Source organism: Petaurus breviceps, unplaced genomic scaffold, assembly GCF_028583685.1.
Source record: "Petaurus breviceps papuanus isolate PSGF00001 unplaced genomic scaffold, PetGlider_PUasm1.0 176, whole genome shotgun sequence".
NCBI classification, from domain to species: Eukaryota; Metazoa; Chordata; class Mammalia; order Diprotodontia; family Petauridae; genus Petaurus; species Petaurus breviceps.
In genome coordinates, this window is record NW_027185771.1 from 10259792 (window position 1) to 10281419 (window position 21628).

At 41.2% G+C, this 21628-nt stretch overlaps 2 protein-coding genes across 2 annotated transcripts in view; one reads left to right on the top strand and one right to left on the bottom strand.

The window, feature by feature from the left end:
- MTHFSD (methenyltetrahydrofolate synthetase domain containing) overlaps positions 1 to 21628 on the top strand; it is a 106720-nt gene that overhangs the window by 9679 nt on the left and 75413 nt on the right. The gene's annotated exons all lie outside the window — the stretch shown is intronic.
- Positions 15520 to 17472, bottom strand: FOXL1 (forkhead box L1). The gene has a single exon (XM_069085922.1). It carries the CDS (start codon positions 17205 to 17207, stop codon positions 15912 to 15914), a length of 1296 nt encoding a protein of 431 aa, XP_068942023.1. The 5' UTR covers positions 17208 to 17472; the 3' UTR covers positions 15520 to 15911.

The window sequence follows — 21628 nt, forward strand, 5'->3', positions numbered from 1 at the left end:
AAATTACATTTACATAGCACTTTACAAAATATTTTCTCCATAACAACTCTGTGAGGAAGGCAGAGTAAGTATTATCATCTCTCTAACAGAAGAAGCAAGTGAGTCATTGAGGATTAGTGATTTACCCATAATCATGTAGCAAATAAGCGGCAAGGCCTCGATGTGAACCTGTTTACATTTCCACTTAAATCTTATTGTGATATTTGTAAATGATTGGTAGTGCCCTACATCTACCACCATACCCAAAGGGGAACTGGCTCTCCTAGCTAAAGACCACCATGATATCTCTAGTATAAAGTCCCTGGGGACTTATTTGAAAATCTGTGCCTCTGAGCACAGGAGTAGAAGGATTAAATCTGTCATAACCAGGAAACTACTCCGTATTGTCCAGCAACTGGTTCTACTGTTCCCTTGTGTTATGAAAGCTTTGTTTCCTTTTAGGCCAGTACCCTGGGTGCTCCCAAGGAAGACTTTTTCATCTGTTATGTCCCCAAAAGAGCATGGATCTCTAGAAGTGAGAGTCAGTTGAATATATATATATATATATATGCCTGGTAGGAATAAAAAGGGATCTGGGATCTATGAGAGTGGGAGAGGAAAAGGAAGAAGAAAGGATAGAGAGAGAGAATGAGGGACAGATGGGTGGATATAGTTTAGATATATCATATAGATGGATGGACTGACAGGTGAGAGAGAGACAGAGAGAGAGAGAGAGAGACAGAGAGAGAGAGACAGAGAGACAGAGACAGAGAGAGAGAGACAGAGAGAGAGAGACACACACACAGACAGAGAGAGAGAGAGACAGAGAGAGAGAGAGAGAGAGAGACAGAGAGAGAGACAGAGAGAGAGAGAGAGAGAAAGACAGAGACAGAGACAGAGACAGAGAGGAAGAGAGAGATTGATTGATAGACAGATAGATTAGAAGACTTGTATTCATAAGCCTCCTTTAGAATTCATGGCACCTGGTCTCCTATCCTCCCAGATTAAGCCACTCTCATATAGTGAAAGATCACTGTAAAATATCCTATAAGGATTCTAATTTTTACATGATTTCTATATCACTTCAGGAAATAGGATGGTTTGTTGGCATGTGTCGCTAACATGAGACCTCTTTCTAGAGTCATTATCAAGTGATTTCATCTCTTAAACCCCAACTATGGTAGTAGTATTAAGTTGTAAATAGTAGTAGTAGTAGTAGCAGCAGCAGAAGCAGCAGTAGCAGCAGTAGTAGTAGTAGTAGTAGTAGCAGCAGTAGCAACAGTAGCTAACATTTATAGAAATGCTGTAAGATTTGCCAAGCACTTGAACATACAGAAGGTGCTCAACAAATGAATACTGAGGGATAGAAGAAAGTAACAATAGCGGGTAAGTGCTGAAATCATTGTCCACCTCCCTGTCAGATGTTCACTTTAAGAGGTATCAAGAGACCCTGAAAAATTAGACTTCAACCAATGGATGAAAGATGATTCAGGGTGAATAAATGAACCATCCCCATCACAATCATAGATCAACAGCTGCCCCTCTCCAGCTGTCTGGGAAGGTCTGCCTTATGGTGCAGTCTGTTCCTACCATTGCTACCAGCTAGTCATGTGACCTTCCTATCTCCATGCTTCAGTTTACTTTTCTCTGAAATAATAATGCTTTGGGTGGAGCTATGGGGTGAAGCACCTTCATCTTGATTCACTGAAATAATGGCTCTCATTTATGTCTCATCTTCTGGTTCCAAAGCCCTTTGCATACATTATCTCATCTAATCCTTATTACAACCCGATGATGTGGACAGTGTAAGTGTTGTGATCCTAATTTTCCAGATGAGCAAACAAGCTGAGAAAAACAATGTGAATTGCTAGCGGGGGGCAGAGATGATTCTCAGACCCAGGTCTTCTGACACTCAATTCAGTGCTCTTCACTGCCTCTCAACCAACAGACATCCCAGAGAACTCTGAGTAAATAGGTAATAGGATGCAACCGTACTTGCATTTGCTCAAGATGAAAAGGCTTGTTTAAATATGGCGAGATCACAAATCTATTACATGTATAAAATCCAAGGAGGGGGCTGTGTGACTTTGAAGCCAACATAAATACAACTGTTTAACAGTTTATTTTAATCTACCAATAAGAGCCAAGCTCCTTAAATGGATTCACATTGCCAGCAATCTTCCTGCTCCATGGTATTTGTTAGAAGTTATGATTGTACTTAACTCAGTGTCTTGTGGTCTCCTTAGCTTTGTTTCTTAACAGGGTTGTCTTTATGTTAGTTTTCTTTGGCTTCCCCATAGAAGAGTAACAGATTTCTTTTTGAAGTTTTTATTGATGAATGAGCTGCTATAAATAACTCTCTGTGGCAGGAGACTGATCTCAAAAGTTTACTCTGGAATAATAGTAGCAGTGGGAAGGAAGGAAATTTATGGCAGCACGTCATGAAATAGTTTAATGGGCTTCATACTGTTTAACTTAATCGTTACAGATGTAAAAACAGAAATACAATTATTTTAACAACTATTATTACATATTGCTTCTCTAGTGAAAACAAAGCCCGGCTGAAGCTATTTCAGACACCAAATCAGGAATGTAGAGATCCATCTCATCGTGGACCCAGACATTAGGGCGTTGGGATGCCTTCAAGAGTCTGACTGCAGTTCTGAATGGATTAAGATGAAGTTGTGGTTTCTAAAAGAGAATAGAAGGAAAAATGAAATGCCTCTTTCTGCCACCCTTTGTGAGGGAATGAGAACCCATGCAAGGCAGAGAGCCTTGCCAAACTTAGGCCAATGTTGGGATTTCCTTCCTTTTCAACTTTCTGACTCACTTCTTCTACATCGGTGTACGATACCCTGCCCCACCCCTAAAACTTCTAGGGCATCAATCCCTCCCACATCTCTCAGCATGGTGCCCTCGTAAGAACGCCAGATTTCAAGTTATTAGATCTGAGTTCAAATCCTGATACTTCCACTTGCTACCTGCATGACTTTGGGTAAGTAACTTATGTTATGAGTTTCCTTTTCTCTGTAAAAAGGAGGACATTGGGCTAGATTACCTCTAAGGCATGGGATCTTAGCCTTTATTGTGTCATAGACTGTTTTGGTAGTCTGCTAAAGCTTATGGATGCTTTCTCAAAGTAATGTTTGTTGCCCACATTTATAATTGAAGTAAGTGCTAAATTTCAACTACCCAACATTAATAAACATAAAGATGTCATTTTTCCCATCCAAGTTCACAGATGCCTTGAAATCTATCCCCAGGCCCTTGAGGGGTCTATGGACTCAGGTTAAGAGTTCCTGCTCTACAGTCTTTTTCGATTTGAAGTCTCTGAAACTTTGACCCACCAGCCCTCACCTAAGATCCTATCTCTTCACACGTTCCTGCCTGCCCCATACTATGCAACACATAATAGTTAGACTCCACAAGACCATGGAGTCTCAAACTGGATGGCTTTCTGATTATTGCATCTGCCCCATGCATTCTCCTACTTATTGTGGTGGCTTCACAGCAGGAGTTCTGTGGTCTGGGGAGAATTTTCTGTTACTGGGAAAGGGACTCTTTATCTCCTTAATGTAGCACAAAGGATTTCCCAAGGTTCTCACAGACCATATATGTCCTTTTTCCTTTATATCCTCCCCATAAGCAAGACTTAAACTCCCAGATAGCATCCCTCCCACCAGAGAAGAGGAAACATAGCTCATTTGAAAGCCTATAAATTGTGAGTTCACACTGGAGGTCTGAGAAGGACTCCCTATCCCTTGGGGAACAGCCTTGCAGAAAGAATTGGAAACTAAACCAAGGTCTCTCTTTAGCTGCCTAAAGCTCTCTTTTCCTCTTCCATTCCACAGGGAAGACCTGGCCTACATAAGTCCTTCCAAGTCAGAGACATTTTATTCCAATTAATTTCTTCTCACAGGCTCTAGTCTGAAATGCTGAAAGATTGGACTGGGAATTAAGGCCTGCCTCTGCTGATTAATTCTGTTTGACTTGACAAAAATCAATTGTCCTATCTGAGGCTCAGCTTTCTAATCAGTAGAATATAAGGTTGGACTATACAGATGATTTTCTAAGACCTTTCCAGCTATAACACTCTAGAATTCAATGTTCCAGTAAGAGCAGGAGATGGAAAGGAGGGTTTCTTCACATTAATAGTTTTATGCTTTGGGATTTGAGATTCCATGAACTCTCATAGTAATTAGGGTGATTCTATCATAATAAAATCATCTAGAAACACAGAATTATAGAACCACAGAATGTTAGTACTGGAAGGGTGTCTCAAAAGACAGCTTAGTAGGAAGAGTACTAAGCCCTGTGTCAAGAGATCTGAGTTCAAAGTAGGTACCACTTCTTACCCTTGCAAGCCAGGATAAATGACTGTCCTTCCTTGAATCTCAGCCTCCTTACCTATAAAATGTGAATAATAATGCTTGCACTGACCACCTCATACAGTCACTATGAAGAAAACACTTTGTAAATCTTCTAATGCTATACTGTTGTCTGATGGCTTAATTTTGAAGATGAAGAAACAAGTCTGAGACAAAGAACAATCCTCTATGTTGTGGTAGATGACCTTTAAGAATTGTTAAAGTAATAAAGATCTGATATAAAGAATTGATTCAGATTTCTAAAACTAAGAACCATTTCCTAATAGATAATGATCAAAGGATATGAACAGGCATTTCAAAGGAAGAAATCTAAACTATCAAGAGTCATTGGGTGAGGGTGGGGGTCTCAGATCAATAGAGAAATGTACATTAAAGCAACTGTGAGGCTCTAACTCATATTTATCCAGTTGATAAAAGGAAAATGACAAGGATTGGAAGGACTGAGGGTAAATGGGCACTGTTGGTTGAGCTATGCCATGATATAACTATTCCAGGAGGCATTTTGGTATTGTCCCCAAAGGTTTTAAATTGCATGTACCCTTTGGCCCTGGGAAATCACTGCTAAAACTATGGCCTAAAGTGATTAAAGGAGGGAGGAAATCAATCTATAAAAATATTAATAGCATCTTTTTGTGTAATAGCAAAAATGGAAATTAAGGGGTACCTGTCAGTTGGAAAATGACTGACAAAATTGTGGTTTATGAATATAATGGAAAATTTTTGTGCCATAAAAAATGATGAAATGGGACACTTTCAGAGGGAAATGGACAGACTTCTATGACCTGATGCAGAGTGAAGTGAGCAGAGCTAGAAGAACAGTTTATACAGTGATAACATTATAAGGAAAAATAACTTTGAAAGACTTTAGAACTCTGACCAATGCAGTGATCAACTGTGATTCCAAAGGAGCAGTGATAAAGTCTGCTTGCTCAACTCCTGCCAGAGAGGTAATGGGTTTAAGGTGCAGAATGGGATGAGGTGCAGAATATTTTTAGATATAGCCAATGTGGGAATTTGTTTTCTTTGATTCTACATATTTGTTATGAGGTCTTTTCTTTTTCATTTTTTTCTATTATTCAATTGAGGACTGGGAGGGAGTGTGTTAATCAGAAAAAAAATAATTTAAGAAAAATAAATAGATACAATTTTTTTCCTTAAAAAGGAGTTACTAGGTTTTTAAAAAATCATTATTTTACAACCAAGCTGATGATGAGCCTCTCCAAACTTAACTAGGCTGGTCCCCAGATGAGATATGGCCCATGTTCAGAGCCTTTGTTGTTTATTAGTATCTATCACAGCTGGCAAAGCTTTGTGAACCCAAGTTCACCTCCTTGCCACAGTAAGGCATCAGAAAACTTTCATTGAAGCTTATTCCCCCATAGGGTATTTTATAAATTAAATTTATAGCCAAAGCAATAGGGGATTTTTTTTATGCAAAAGAAAATCATTGGGCTGTTCCATGCACTAGCAGAGTAGTCTTCTTCTTGAGATCCTTTATCTCTAAGGCTATGCTCTATTATTCCCCCTTTTAATTTTTGTTGTTGTTTTCATTACACACAGATGCCATAACATAAGCAACCCCCCCCTAGAAAACATAAGAAGTAGGAAATGAAATACATTGTGAACCATTATCCCACTGTCACTTCTTGTGACAGGAAGGAAGGAAGGAAGGAAGAAGGGAAGGAAGGAAGAAGAAAGAAAGAAAGAAAGAAAGAAAGAAAGAAAGAAAGAAAGAAAGAAAGAAAGAAAGAAAGAAAGAAAGAAAGAAAGAAAGAAAGAAAGAAAGAAAGAAAGAAAGAAAGAAAGAAAGAAAGAAAGAAAGAAAGAAAGACAGGGGAGGGAGGGAGAAAGGAAGGAGGAGAAGGAGAAGGAGAAGAAGAAGAAGAAGAAAATGAGGGGGAGGAGAAGGAGGAAGAGGAGGAGCAGGGTAGCATTTATATGGAAATTTAAGGTTTGCAAAGTACTTTACATATGTTATCTCATTTGATAGTCTCAACTCTGTGAGTTAAAGGTGATTGTTATTCCCATTTTACAATTGAGGAAACTGAGGCAGACAGAGGTTAAACAATTTGTCCAGGGTCACACAACTAGTAAGCAAAACTTGGTTTTTTTTTTTTTTTGTTTTTGTTTTTTTCCTTTTGGAGGGCAATTGGGGTTAAGTAACTTGCCCAAGGTTACACGGCTAGTTTTTTTGTGTGGGTGTTAAGCGACTGAGGCCAGAATTGAACTAGGGTCCTCCTGACTCCAGGGCCGGCGCTTTGTTCACTGCGCCACCTAGCTGCCCCTGTAAGCAAGATTTGAATTTAGGTCTCCACAATCCCATCACTACATCCACTGAATCACCTAGTTCCCTCATAAACCAGAGAACTGAGTTCAACTGATACCTACCACCTAAGGACCTCTGAGTAAATCATTTCACAGTGCCAGTTCTTGATTCCCTTATCTATACCTGGGAATAATCATGCTCGTTCTTCCTACCTCACAAGTTTGCTGTGAGAAAAGGGCTTTGTAAAGCTTAAAGCACTATGTAAATATAAATTGCTATTATCATCGGTGCTATTTGTTACTGCCCTATCAGATAGATTCATTTGTTTTAGGCCAAATGCATTATTCATGATTCCTTTCAGGTCACCCCCGCCCCCAAACATGCATCCAACATATAAGTCTCAAAGTCGACTCGACATTCAAAAATGTGGGAAAGTTTATTTATTTCTCTGAACATTCCTGATTCATAATGTGCTTTCTAAAAATGTAACCAAGTTCTAGCTGACCAAGCTCCTGCTATATTTAGCAATACAATTTTAAATAAATGTGCTTTACACTGTGTAAAGCTAGTCCTGAAGTCTAGCTTCAAAAATCTGTCTTTCTCTGTACCATGAGGTGGTGATGCACTCATGTGACTTGACCAGTAGCCAAATGCTGAGGAAGAAGAAACTCAGATTTCATTCATTTCCTTGTCCTCTTCATCAGATTCCACAATCACTTAAAAACAAACAAATGAAGAAAAATCAATATCTTTGGGTTTAGGGCAACCAAAGACTTGACCCTATGTTCCTCTTCCTGACTGAATAAAATGTCAGCTGAGTTCAATGTGAATTGTGCTCTTCAGCTTGCCAAGCCAATCATCTCTAGCCATTTTCTGGAGATTAACTACCATGTTGGGAGAGACTTGATTTGTTTTCTCTCTGTATATTAAGACTTCATATATTATCTAGAGACCCATAAAGATGGAAACCATGAGTGGGAATATGTTACTTTTTATATAGAGAACATATAGCAATAAACCTCAACCCAATAGGAACTGAATGACACAATATTATTGAACTATTCATTCAATTCAATAAACATTTATTAAGCACCTACTATATGCCAGGCACTGTACTAAACCAATTGAAATGAGAAAGAGACAGCCCTGCCTCCTTGAGGAGTTTACAATCTGGGGTGAGGAGAAGGAGCTGGACTAGAGGGTGCCAGAATCAAAGCCAAACAGAGCAGCTAATGGAAGGTTGTGAGTACTCTCTAAAGGAAGGCTTTGGGAGGACTTTTAAGTGTTCCACCCTCCAGTCCTTCAATCAGAGCTGCTGACTAAAAATGGAGTTTTAGAACAATGATGTTGGCTTTCATTTTTTTCTCCAAGATTTAGACCTTGAATATCTTCAGGCTCATCTACTTCAATAAATTCATTGTTTTAGAAGAAAAAACTGAGGCTCCCAGAGGACAAAAGCCCAGGCTTACTCAGATGCTAAGTAGAACTGGGGCTCAAACCTGAGACTGGATGTCCACTTTTGGACAGCTATATGTACTAGGAAAGTTTGTCCTTACATAAAGCAATTCATAAGTCTGTGACTTCCAGTCACTGTTCTTGATTCTGCCCCCTAAGGACAAATGGAACCAATCTATCTGATGCCTGTATGAAAACTGATTGATCAGCTGTTTGACTGAATCCAACTGGTTTCTTTCTTTTTGTATGTGGGTAAGGGGGGGAGGGTGTCAAACTGCTTATAATATAGAGATAAGGACAGAAATAGAGAATGAGTATGATGAATACAGCTTATTAAGACTATGTAAAAACAGGAATAATACCTTACATTTATAAGTACCTTTCCAAATTGGGACCAACACACCTTATTACTCCCCCTTCCCACCCCTACTGTGAGATAGGCAGAGAAGGGCTTATTAACACCATTTTACAGAGGAAAAAATGTTATTCCTTAAGGAAATTGGGTGGCAGCTAGGTGGCGCAGTGAACAGAGAGAGCACTGGCCCTGGAGTCAGGAGGACCTGAGTTCAAATTCAGTCTCAGACACTTGACACTTGTTGTGTAGCCCTGGGCAAGTCATTTAACCCCTGCCTCACAAACACACAGAGTTGAGAATTATCTATTATCTTGAGTTGCATGTTATGGAGAAAATCAATAGCATCTTAAAAATAGGATTGATCACAGACTGTAATATCATTTTAATAGTTTATAGTCAAGATGGATCCCAACCAAATGATACATAATTGTCCACCCCATCTATTGGGGAGAAATAGAGATTGAAAGATTTCTCTACCTTCTTTATTTCTTTCCACTGCTTGATCCATAATTCTATGATTCTCCTCAATGTATATGTGCATTGGAAATACACACATGGAAATCATGAATGTGCATATCAAGGACATCAGCACATCTGTCTTTGTCCAGCCAATATGAAAATTAACCACTTAGCAGGTGTTAGCATTATTCAACTGTCTAGCATGAAAATTTCCTCTTTTATTTCAGTCAGTCATCCTAGCAGTCATTTTGCTTAATGTCAGAACTTACCTGTTACTATGAATTAATTCTTGATTTCAGTTGAAAAACAAAACAAAGCCATGCTACACATACATGCATATAGATACATGCTTGAAGTCACCTGAGCAAAGGGTGGGGGAAGAACTCTAAGATACTTATTGGAAAGCAAAAATAATCATACACACTATGGACCATATTGGACCATTCCTTCTGGTTTCCTGTTCTACACCTAGAGATTCTTGGAGCTGAGAGGCTACAGACCCAGCCACTCACTGACAATATTAGGACCTCTACCTTAGTGAGTAGCAGCAAAGGGAAGCACAAAATCAGAAGGGATGAAAGATAATACTGAAAATACACTGCATTTAGAATCATCTAAAGTGAGTGGGGTCAAAATCAAATAGAAATGGGGCCATGAAACCATACATAAAGATCCCTGAAGGTTGCATATTGGCTTAGAAAACCACATAGCAGCTTTACCTAATGTTCTATTGTATTCTTATTTATTTTGTTAAATATCTATAGTTACATTTTAATTTGATAAAGGCTCTGTTCAGCAATGTTGTTGGCAACATGCCTTGGCAGAACTAGTGTTTGACACCTCTGATTTAAGTGATTTAAAGTCTTCAGATAACATAAAACCTCAGTATAATATTTAAGCAATGGTTCTCTATAAAAATGAAATCACAGGTATAATCCATAATCATACATATGCATAAACATACATATATATGAGCATGCATCCTTTTTTTTCATTTTTCATATGCATCCAATCAACTCCTGTTTAACTTTTTTAGAAGCCCTTAAAGTCCTCTCCCGCTCTAACAATCCTGTTATCCTATGATATGTGTGAATCTGTGAATATACCAATTGTCTTGTCTTAGGATGGTCAGAGAAGCCCGCTCAAAATTATGAGCATCAAGAAAACACAGGATTGGGGGGCCCAGGTGGCTGAGTGAGTAAAAGCACCAGCTCCAGTGTCTGGATGACCTGGGGATCAAATTCGGGCTCAGATACTTAGCACCACACCCAGAAATAATTGGCTGTGTAATCTTGAGCAAGTTACTTAACCCCAATTGCTTAAAAAAAAAAGAAAAACAAGATTCAGGCCTAATGAGAATGAAACCCCCTAACTGTGTATGTCTTTCAGAGTCAGGGAGAGGTAAAATTCCCAAAGTCTGCCTGTATCCCAAATGCCATGTAGCAAATTTGCTGTTTTGTGTGCAGTCACACCAATATCAGATTACCCCTGACTTGAGCTGTGTAGGATAGCGAAACAAACTTTTTCAAATTAGTGTTGTTGTTTAGGTTGAGTTAGAATGACTCAGCCTTGAACAGGGCCCTTCAGGCTTGCCTATCTGCAAATGGGCAGATTTCCAAATATCTAAATGTAATACTGACATATGTATATGTACATTTATATGTATATCTATATATGAGATATAGATCATAACCCACACCTGCTATTTTCATACATATTCATATAAACATGAGTGAGTTCAAAACAGGTACGAATTTACAGGCTGTTGGATATGTTACCCTTATTTTGAAGAAAGAAAAGGGCTTAATAGCACACCATCAGCTGGTCTAAAAGAAGAAACCTGAGGATTTTTTTTTTCACTTGCCTGCATTTGATTCAATAATGAAAGGGCTGGAATTTTTTAAAAATTAAATACATTCCAAGATACAGAGGGAATTAACACAAATATATAAGAGCAAGAACCATTCCTTCAGTGGATCCAAAGATATTTTTAAAATATTCTGCAGAAGAAGAATTGTAAGTTATTAACAACTATAACCATATGAAAGAATGCTTCAAATCACAAATAATAGAAATGCAAATCAAAATAACTTTGAGGTTTCCTCGAGCAACCAGAAAACTGGCAAAGATCACAAAATATGGGACTAATCAAAGTTGGGGGAGGGGCAGGACTGTGGAAGGATATACACACTAATTTACTATTGGGGAAGTCATAATATATTCTGGGGAAACTATTAGGAATAAGGACTAAAATGTCCATACTTTTTGACCCAGAGATCCTCCTACTAGACACATACTTGCAAAGGGATCAAAGATGGTAGTATGGTTCAGTGGAAAGCACATTGGATTCTGAATCAGTGAATTTGGGTTCAAATCCACTTCTGACACTTACATGACTTACTGCAAGTCACTTAACCAATCTGGGCCTCAGTTACTATAAATCTAGAAAGAAAGTTTCCATATCTACCAAAATATTCACAGCAATATTTTATGTAGTAGTAAAGAACCAAAAATATTGCTTAGACAATGACTAAACAACTTTTGATACATGAGTGGAATAGAATACTACTGTGTCATAGAAAGGACAAATGTGAAAAATTCCCAATAACATGGGAAGATAGTTATGAATTAATACAGAAAGTAGATAGCTTAGTGAAGATAGGAATATATTCAGAAATAAATGTGACATAAAAATAAGATGTATGAATAAAAAATTTAAGGTATGAAAAGGTACAGGATTTTAGTATGTAGGTGTATAATATATAGTTAAATATTTAAAATTATATACAATTTTCTGTTTTATAAATATCTATAACATTTGTATTTATATATACATAGAAAGAACAAGAACCACTGAATGAATATTGTGCTGAAGTTTACAACTATCAGAGGTAACCAGTGAATTAAACTGAAAATCCTTCTTCTTTCTTCAATGTCTTAGGACATCCTAAATTATTCGAAAAATATGTGTCCAAAATAGACATAGCTTCAAAGTTGAATGTCTGAAGTGGGAATAAGATCATAGAATTTTTCTTTACACATATAAGAGGTGCATAGGATTTTTTAGTTAGAAGGTACTTTAGTACCTTCTAACCTAGTTCCAACTCCCCCTCACACTCACTCTCACACACACACAAATACACACACCCCTTATTTGAGAAAAAATCCCAAAGAGTTTCTGTAAGTTTCCCAGGTGGAAAAGATGGGGTCTGAATCCAGATTTCCAAGACTCCAAAACTAGCACAAATTTCATTGCCTCACACTGACATTTATATGTGAGTTCCTAGATCTATGATTTGATCAATATGAAGAACTTCCAATGTGGAAACTCCCTTCACCAGTGAAGATAAGCAACTCTTAGAGTTTCCTGGGCAATGAAAGGTTAAGTGGCTTGCCAATGGTCACCTCCAGTATGGGGATCATGGAATCATAGAGCCAAAAGAGACTTCAGAGGTAATGTAGTTCAATCCCCTAATTTTATAGATGAGGAAATTGAGCCTAGCAAGGGAAAGTGACCCAAGGTTACAGAACTAATAAGTTCCAAAACCAGGATTTGAACCCAGAATCTTAGACTCCAAACCCAAGACCCTTCTATAGCATCATGATATTTTGGAAATAGGACTAATACCCAGATCTCCCTCACTGGCAATGGAAAGATGCTCAAATTGCAGCTCTGCTATTTACAGCCTCCAATAAGTCATTTAAAGTATCTTGGCCTCAGTTTCCTTAGATGTAAAATGAATGTTTAGACTAGATGACATCTCTAAGATCCTTCCAGCTGTAAATCAATGAGTCTATATTCCTCTTCCTGACCCCAGACAAGTCCCCTATATACACGCACGTATCTTTTCTTTCATAAATATAATTCACGTAGGAAATTTCTTTGTATTTGAAACTGTATGGTAATTGTAAGTATCATGTCCTTTTTTTTTAACATGCTCCCACCAAAAGATCTGTGCCATAAATTACTAAAAGGTGGAACTTATAGATTTGGAGCTGGAAGGGGCCTTAGAAGACAGAGTCAAAAGCCTGTCCTGCTGTAGCTGAGGTTGCAGAGGCACAGAGAGGTTAAGTAACCCATGAAGGGTCACATAAATAATAAGTATGTGAGGTTAAGATTTAGGCCAGGTCTTCCTCCCTCCCAATTCAATGCTCTACCAAGGCAACTCTCTCCTCTAATACTGTATGATGGGAAATCAAACATGAAAATGTAAGAATTAACAATACTTCCAATATATTTCAAATAAAACATGCTTTGTACCTGCTGAGTAGAATAACTGTATGCATTCTTCACAATTTAGGTAACTGCTCAGACATCTGAGTTGGACTTCTCCCTTCTTCTGTACTTAATTGAAAATGCAGTCTTTCTGATGATTGGAAACCTCCTGAGATGGATGGCATCAGGAATCACAGCTGTAACTGAAACCTCATTCCTGTTACACTGTTTGTTTATTTCACACAGTAATCCCATTGAACCAAACAGATAAAGGTTAATGGAAAAACAATTTTATTCACCATACGCTCCTCATTTGGAAGTAAAAAAAAAATTTGACAAAGGCATATTCCGTGCCTATGTAGATAACCACAGTGAGAATCAAGCTGAATCTAGCACTTTAGCACAGTGCCTGTCACATAGTAGGTGCTTAATAAATATTGATTAATTGATTGATAGGTGAAGATTTCTACAGGATTTTAAAAACGAAGATGCTCCTGAAAATCAACAAACTCACCTTTTTTTTAACTATTGTCAAAATCTGGAGCATACTTCATAAGCAACTATTGAAGTCCAGTCTTTGATTTATAGATGGAAGATCATCTTCTCAGACCTTTTAATAAAGATGTTTCTCTGAAAAGCCTTTTTCAATACAGCCAGAATCAGGCCTCCACCTCGTTTAACTTTTGTGTTTATTTTAATAATGTCCTAGTAACCATTTAAAAAGTTATTTTAGAAATCCCTTTAAAACTTCCTGAAGGTCATTCCTACCTCCAAAAATTCAATGACTTTCTGTACTTTCCCACATCAGATAAAAGTTATTTGAAGGTTTAGGAAGTCAAGCTCTGAACTCCAGTGAAACCCAAATATATCCAATATAAAAAGTTGAGACATTTCAAAGGCAGCCTGGGCTGTGTTGAGTCCTGGGAAACTAGAATTTCTGAATCAGATCTTTGTTGCAAACAGGGGTCTTTCCTCAATAAGACTTCCAATCACTTGGTCAAAGTATTTATTTAGTTACCAGTGGTAGAAGGAAAAAGAATTGCTGGGCTTAGAGTCAGAAGCCTTTGATTTCTCTTCCTGCTGTGCCATGCTATGTCACCTGAGACATTTTATATCTCTGAGCCTCAGTTCCTTCATCTGTAAAATGGGGATAATAATACTTTCACTTTCTGCCTCTCCAGATACAGTGAAATAATACTTGTTAAAGCAACTTGCAAACCATAAAGTACCAAATAAATGTTGAGCTGTTGTTATTATAAAGGTAGTTAACTAAAGACTTCGGGCAAGGCATGGAGTTAGGGACTGTGGGACAAAAGATAGGAAATAGTCTTTTCAAAGAATCTTGAAAGGTTTACCCTTTGGAATAAAAGTTTGCAGAGAACAAATTCCTAAAGCTGTTACAAGATTACAAAATTTCTCTCTCTCTCTCTCTCTCTCTCTCTCTCTCTCTCTCTCTCTCTCTCTCTCTCTCTCCCTCCCTCTCTCCCTCCCTCCCTCCCTCTCTCTCCTACTTTCTGTGTTTTTCCATCTCTGTCTCTTATTCTCTCTGTATATGTCAACTTGTTTAACAAAAATGTAAGCCTTCTTTATTACCAGATTCAGAAACAATATTAAAAAAAAATATGAGATCTTTAAAAAAAATGTGAGTCTGGTATGACATGATGCACCTTCTCTCCTCTCCCATTCTTCCGGAGTCCCTTGAAATGTCTTGTTTCTTTAAGAGCTAGACAAAAATAGCAGTGCATTAAGTGACTATTTGTAGTTGCAGAAATAAAAAAATGGGTATTCAACAATATATTACATAAATGGACAAAACATTTTATTGTCTAGAGTGCATATTCATAGTGAAGGCTGCTAATAAAGAAGTTTTCAAAGATCAATTACAATTATACAAAAAAAAAAAGCCCACTATTTATAGCAGAAATTAAACATGTTCATTGAACCGTATATCTGGAAAGAAACAGCTCTAGAAAAGTTGTGACTGATCTTGGTTGTTGTCCAAATGGTAAGATGACAACTTCCACTTTAACATCTCTCATAAATCGGCTCCAAGCAAGCAGAGTTTTCTCTGTGACTCGTTATAGTGAGTGGCACCTTCAGACTGATACTCTCGACATCCAAGCGGCTCACGAAGTCAGCCCAGCTGACCTGTTCTACAAAAAGCCCTAAATCCCCTAGGCCAAAGGGAACCTAGTGTTGAACTTGAAGTTGTCTTGGCTCCCTGATCCATATTGTGTTACAACTGCAGTCTGTTTCATACCTAAGTGGTCAGGAAGCGAGGGCTTGGGGGGGGGGGGGTTAGGAGTGAGGGAGGGGGAGGCCAGGGAGTGGGATTATTCAGGACCTAAACTGTAACTATGAGATAGACTTATATGGTCTTGGGTGTGGGTGCTGTCTCTTGGTAGCCTATAATAAAACTTTCAGGGGAATGGGGTGGGGGCGGAGGGGCGAACTGCAACCATCAGCCTCTTGGAATCGGGTTTAAGAACATTCAAAATCTGAACAGAAAGGGGAGGAAGGGTGCAGAGAACAGAGGTTCGGATTACAAAAGATAAACCAGTCAGCCCAGAATGGGAGAATTTCTTGAGCTGTTCACATCTCCACGTGGGAGTCGCTGAAACTTCCCTGAAACAGACAGGTCGGCAAATGCCTTTCAAACAAATAAACAAGCCTAGTTAAAACAATATGCTTTTCACCCGCTTCAGTCGTGGTCAAGTCGCTGGCGTCCCTTGCAAGGGACAGGTTCCAGGCTTTGAGGAGAGAAGGAGAAAAAAAAATCTGCCTCTGTTCTTATTACTGGAAATTAAATACCGCGTCAGAGAGCTGGAGCGGGAAATATGACAGAAGAGGGATCCCCAGCTGGTAAAGTCGCCCTTGAACTTGAGAATCGAGCATCAGGGAACCACTGAAAGTCGGGCAGAGACCGGGAGAGCTAGCAAAGAGGGTAGAGCTGAAGCATCCCCCCGGTAGCGACTCCCCGGCATGTTTGGCCGCCTCAGCCAGCTCTCCCCCTCTGGTTGGCTTCTGGCTGTGTGTCCGGGCCAGGATACTGTCTATGCTGAAGCTCTTGGGCTTGTCGGCGTTTTTTGGAGGGGCAGGGTCCTCCGGATCCGTGTCTCGCGAGCCAAGGAGCGGAGGAGAGCCCAAGGTAGCTCTGCTCTCAGCTGGCTGTCTGCTTGCCTGGCCTGAGATAGCAGCATCTCGTTGGAAACTGTCCTGGGCGGTGTCCTCGGGGGCCACAGAAAGGAGGCCAGGGCTGGGCCAGCAGAGGGGGGCAGAGCATCTGGTCGAGGGGTGAGTGGGGGCCGAGGCAGCAAGCCCCTGGGAAGCTCCCTTTGGGCTGGGCACATATCCCTCACTACTTCCTTCTCTTCTTTCTTCACCTCGTTCTCTCCCTCCTACACTCTCTCCTCCTCTTCTTCCTCCCGTTCCTCCTGCTTCACTTCTTCCACATTCTTCTCTTTCTTCACTCCTTCCTCCCCCTCCTCCATCTCCTCCTTCAGTCCTTCCTCCTCCTCCTCTGTCCCCTCCTCCCCCAGTTGCTGCAGGACTGTCTTCCCTTTCCTCCAGCCTGACTCTGCGGCCCACCTGGGCTTGGGCTTCTTCCGCCTCCCCTTTGCCTCTCTTGGCCTCCTGGACCCCGAGGCCCGGCTTGGGCTTCCTCTTCCGCCGTCTATAGTTGCCGTGCTCAAACATGTCCAGGCAGCGGGGGTCCAGGGTCCAGTAGCTGCCCTTGCCAGGGCGGCCCTTCTCCCGGGGCACCTTGACGAAGCAGTCGTTGAGCGACAAGTTGTGTCGGATACTGTTCTGCCAGCCCTGTTTGTTGTCGTGATAGAACGGAAAACGGTCCATGATGAACTGGTAGATGCCGTTGAGCGTGACCCTCTGATCTGGGGCGTCTTTAATGGCCATGGCGATGAGGGCGATGTAGCTGTAGGGAGGCTTCTGGGGGGGCTCGGCCCGACCGGCTCCAACTAGGGTCGTGGGAGGAGAGAAGCCCAGTGGCATCCCGGGCGGCTCGGGGCCATACACGTACAACACCGAGGGGCTGACCAGAGGAGGTAGGTGGTGGTTGTAGAGATGGGTCATGGCGAGGCTAAGAGAGCTCCAGGCTGTCCCGCAGGGAGAAGGCGAGGTCGAGTCAGGGAGAGGTTCCCCAAGCCCGAGAGAGCCAGCCGCGAGCCTGCTGCTGCTTTAGCTCTCTCCCTCTCTGCCTGCTCCCCAGCCAGCTCTCGCTGTGTCCCTTCTTCATGCCTTTAAAAATGTTAAATAATTGTTGTAAGTTTGCTATTATATGTTGACTTAGCACTGGAAAATAAATTGTCTATGATAAACAATCGTTGTGTTCTCAGCCCACCCACATTAATTAAAATTTCATTGCTGAAAAACTCCAAGCTTTTCTCCACGTGTCTTTTTGATACCAGCCAATCGTTTTCTGGGTTATTTCTTCATTTGTTTATAGAATTAGTCTGTTGATAAGTCTGCCCACCCAAGTTGAATCAAGCTGTGTTTATTTGGAAAAATTTCCGGGCACCCAATATATAAACGCACTGATCTGATGTTTGAAATATCACGTCCACCCCTTGACGCTGTAAGCACACACAACTCAGCAAAGCAGGATGTTAACTGCTACGGCTCGGCGCGGGGTCCGAGCAGGCCCGAGAGAGAGAGAAGTTGGGGGTGAAAAGATTAATCGAGAGAGAATTGGACCACGAACGGTGCAGTCTGGGAGGGAGCCCTCATGGCACCCACCCACCCCCACTTCAAGGACAGAGAATTTCCTTTTTCTCCCTATTTTATAGGAAGATGAATGATCCTTATAAAAAGCTTTCAAGGACTTTAGAAGATGTTTTAAGGGAACAGGGCAGGGCGGGAAGGGGAGAAAAGGAATAACTCCACGAATTTTGAGAGGTGGAAAGGGAATGGTGCCGGACTTTAGAGATGCCCAGAAATTGACAGGGGACATGGTGTTTGGAATGGGGGTGCGGTAAAACTCCAAGGTTTCTCACGTTTGTCGAGTCTCAGTTTAAATAAATTTAATCGCAGATTACTAATTCGGGGTGCATCCAGATCTAGAGAGCCTAGGGATGAAACCGTGTTGAAGGAAATGGCGAAGGCTCAGTGGCCAGTTTAGAAAGAGAAGAGTTAGATAACGTTGGACTCCGGGGATCTGGAAGGGTGGAGGTAGTCCGGGGTGATCAGGGAATCGGGAGCCTGGGAGAGGTTTGATAGCCCATCCATTGGGAGTGGGAGAGCAAAAGTGAGGTCCCTGTTCAGGCTGAGGTTGCAAGCGAGGAGCACCATAAAAGGGGGATTTGGCAGGCTTTAGGGGGAAAGCTGGTATTTGTGAATGCAGGCCTGTTGCTTTATATTCTGTCCTTTCCTGTTTATAACAAGGAGGGGGATTATAACAACTTTACAAGTGCACACAGCTGGCCGGTGATTACATTAAACATTTGGGATGCTTGCGTGCTTTTTCCCCCCTTTTTGGGGGGTATAAATGTTCCCTCTCTATTTTTTAATTTGCCAGTGTCATGGCTTGAATCAAAGGTCCCGAATGACTGCAATTCAAGAGGTGTCAGGGTCCCTTTCCCTCACCAGCAGTCTTCCACTCCCTGGAGGCAAAAGGGGTAGGAGACGGAAAGAGCAACGCCTAGCCATTCATGATCTGCTATTCCAGAGACTCAGGTCAGTTTCAACCTCATACGAAACTTTGATTAGTGTTTTACTCAGTAAAACGAGAGGGGACCTCAGGGTGAAGGGGAGGAATAGAGTCAAGGCAGTGTAGAGGCTGAGTGTAGCTTGGCAGGAGGTGATTTTGGACTGTTTGCTTCTCCGGTAGGGTATTTAAAGGTGGAAAGAAAAAAAATCATCTATAGGTCAGATTCTAGTACAACTCCCATGTTTCACAAATAGGGAAACTGAGGCCCAGAGACGGGCCTTGCTGAGATCACCCAGGAGCAAAGCGAGATTCAAGCTCAGTTATCCAGACGAAGAGAGCTCTTTTCACTAAACCACACCACCTTGGTGGTTTTGCCTAAGAGGTGAGGGATAGGTAGGGCTTAGCTCTGAATCCAGGAGCCCTGGTAGGGACAGGTCAGAAACAGACTCTAGGAAGTTAAGTGCCACATTAGCAGCTGCTCTATTGGGTGCCTTAAAGCGAAGGACCCCATCGGAGAACTCTCAGGGACTCTAGTCCAAATAGACCAGTCCAAACCAGGGTCATTTCAGCTTTGAAAATCCACTTGATGTGAGAGGGTCTTTTCAGCATATCCCAGACCCAGTTTCACCATCCAACAATTCCCTCCTTAGTTTTGCTGATGACTATTATTCCTGTAAAAGTAATCCTGGAGTTCCAGGCACTAGGTAGAGTCCAGCCTCATACAATCTCAGGTGGAATTAACATTGGGGCCCAGGGTCAAGTCATTTCAGCTCTACAATCCTTAGTTTTCTGGTCTACCAAAAAGAAAAATATAGGGCGAGTAACACTTCACTGGACACCTCACTGGGTCCTTGTATTATAGAGATATGAAATGTTATCATTACCACGACCATCATTATTATATAAGCATAAGAAAAGACAGTATGGTTTAGTAGGTAGAGAGCTCACCTGGGAATCATGGATTCAAGTATGGCCTTTGACATATGACAGCTGTGCTTCCCTGGACAAGTCACTTAGCTTCTCATTGACCCCCTGACAACTTTCTAATACTCCAAATTGTAAAGCTGTCACAACTCCAGTGGCAGGAATTCATTCACTGGACACTCCCAGGTTTGCACAAATAGTAGCATAATAATATCAAATGTACAATTACATAATAACATAGTTATCTATTATATTATGGCATCACAAAGATGACCAGATGGGCAACTTGGAATCACCCACCCTATGTTCTCCATTAATCCTCTCATAGCCAATTAATTTAATTAAATATATAATTAGGAGATGGCAGCCAAGAGAAGAACAAAAATAACAGCAATAACAACTTACATTTGTATAGTTTTCTCACAACAACCCTGTGAGGTAAGTGGTGCAAGAATTATTATTCCCGTGTTATAGTTGGGGAAACTGAGCCTCAGAAAGGTGAGATCATTTGCCCAAGGAGCCACTTAGGCCCTGTTTCATTGCTAGGAACCCCCAGCAGAAGTGGCTGTTGATCTTAATCCTCAAGAACCAATTCCGTGTCCATTCTCTCAGGTGACTGTGGCATCTACCAAGCAGCTCCACCTCCCTTCAGACTCAAATTGCACTGCCCAATTCAGAAGAGGAAATGGTGCAGGCAGCACCCCGGTATTTCAGATTTCAGCATTACTCCGACGCCTCTGCTAAGTCCCCTCTACAGGCTTCTCAGCCATAGTGAAGGAAACCAACCCCGCGTCTCGCTTTTGCCTTCGATGCTAGCTGACTCCAGGTGTCTTCCTGGAGAGAATCTGAGCAGGGATCATTGCAATAATAAATATTGCCCTATATGGTCATGGCCCGGATACAGGCGGAGACACACTAGGAGTTATGGGAGGTATTGGGTCAAAGAGAGAGGAAAAGAGAGAGAGAAGTAGATAAGCCAACTAACAGTTAACCTTTGGGAAGACACTGCTTTAAAGGTTTCCCAGAGGCTTTCGAGTTAGCAGCGCTGATGAAGTCGCCTCTCAAAGCTTTAGCCACGTTACATCTGAGCCCAAAGAAAGTCTCTTACCCCACCCAACCTACAGTTTTGCACTAACTGGGATACTCGAGCTGCGGACAAGCGAGAAGGGGCTGCAACCGTCTCTAACCCAGGCTGCCCCTAGCAGTGGTAAAGACCACCTCTCTCACTCTCGGAGAAGAGATAGCGATAGTCACTCCTTTTTTTGTGTGATCTGTAGCTCAAAGATGTGGAGAGTCAGTGAGTTTAAATTCTGACTCTACTACTCACTAGCTGTGTGATCTTGGGCAAAAGTCAGTTCCCCCTCTCTGGTTTTCATTTCCTTTTGTCATTTCCTTTGTCATGAGTGGCCATCTATGTTTGTCCCTAGCTCTGAAGCCTAAGAACAGATGTAAAGTCTTCTACCTTCTACCTAGTTGGAGATCTGAACTGGAGTTCTGGAGGGATATATAAAGGGAAGGGGAGTATCAGAGGGTAATAAGAGATGAGGTAGGAGACAGTGTAAGAATCCCCTGACCCCAAAGGTACCAGGAAAAATATTTGATCATAGGGGGAACCGGTTGTTGAGGTGGGTGGGGAGGCATCGTCTCTCCCATGCTGCTTAATGTCTCAAGGAAGCAAAGAGTCCTGCTCCCCTGGGCTCTGAGACTGGAGCTACCAGTTTTAGGGTGATTGCTGCTGGCCAGGGTCAAATCATAATTGAAAATCACAGTGGTACAAAGTGTCCATGAGCATCTTCCTTGGGAGCGCAGTCAGAGATCTCAGACTTCCAGGTATCTGAAAGGAGTCACACTCTCACATTTCTCATCTCCAATATTCCAGTGAAACCAAGCAGAATCTTAAAACAATGTCATTGAGGTAATTTCC

What these genes read in the sequence shown, in the direction of transcription:
- FOXL1 (XM_069085922.1), bottom strand. Translation starts at nt 17,207, where the DNA reads ATGACCCATCTCTACAACCACCACCTACCTCCTCTGGTCAGCCCCTCG.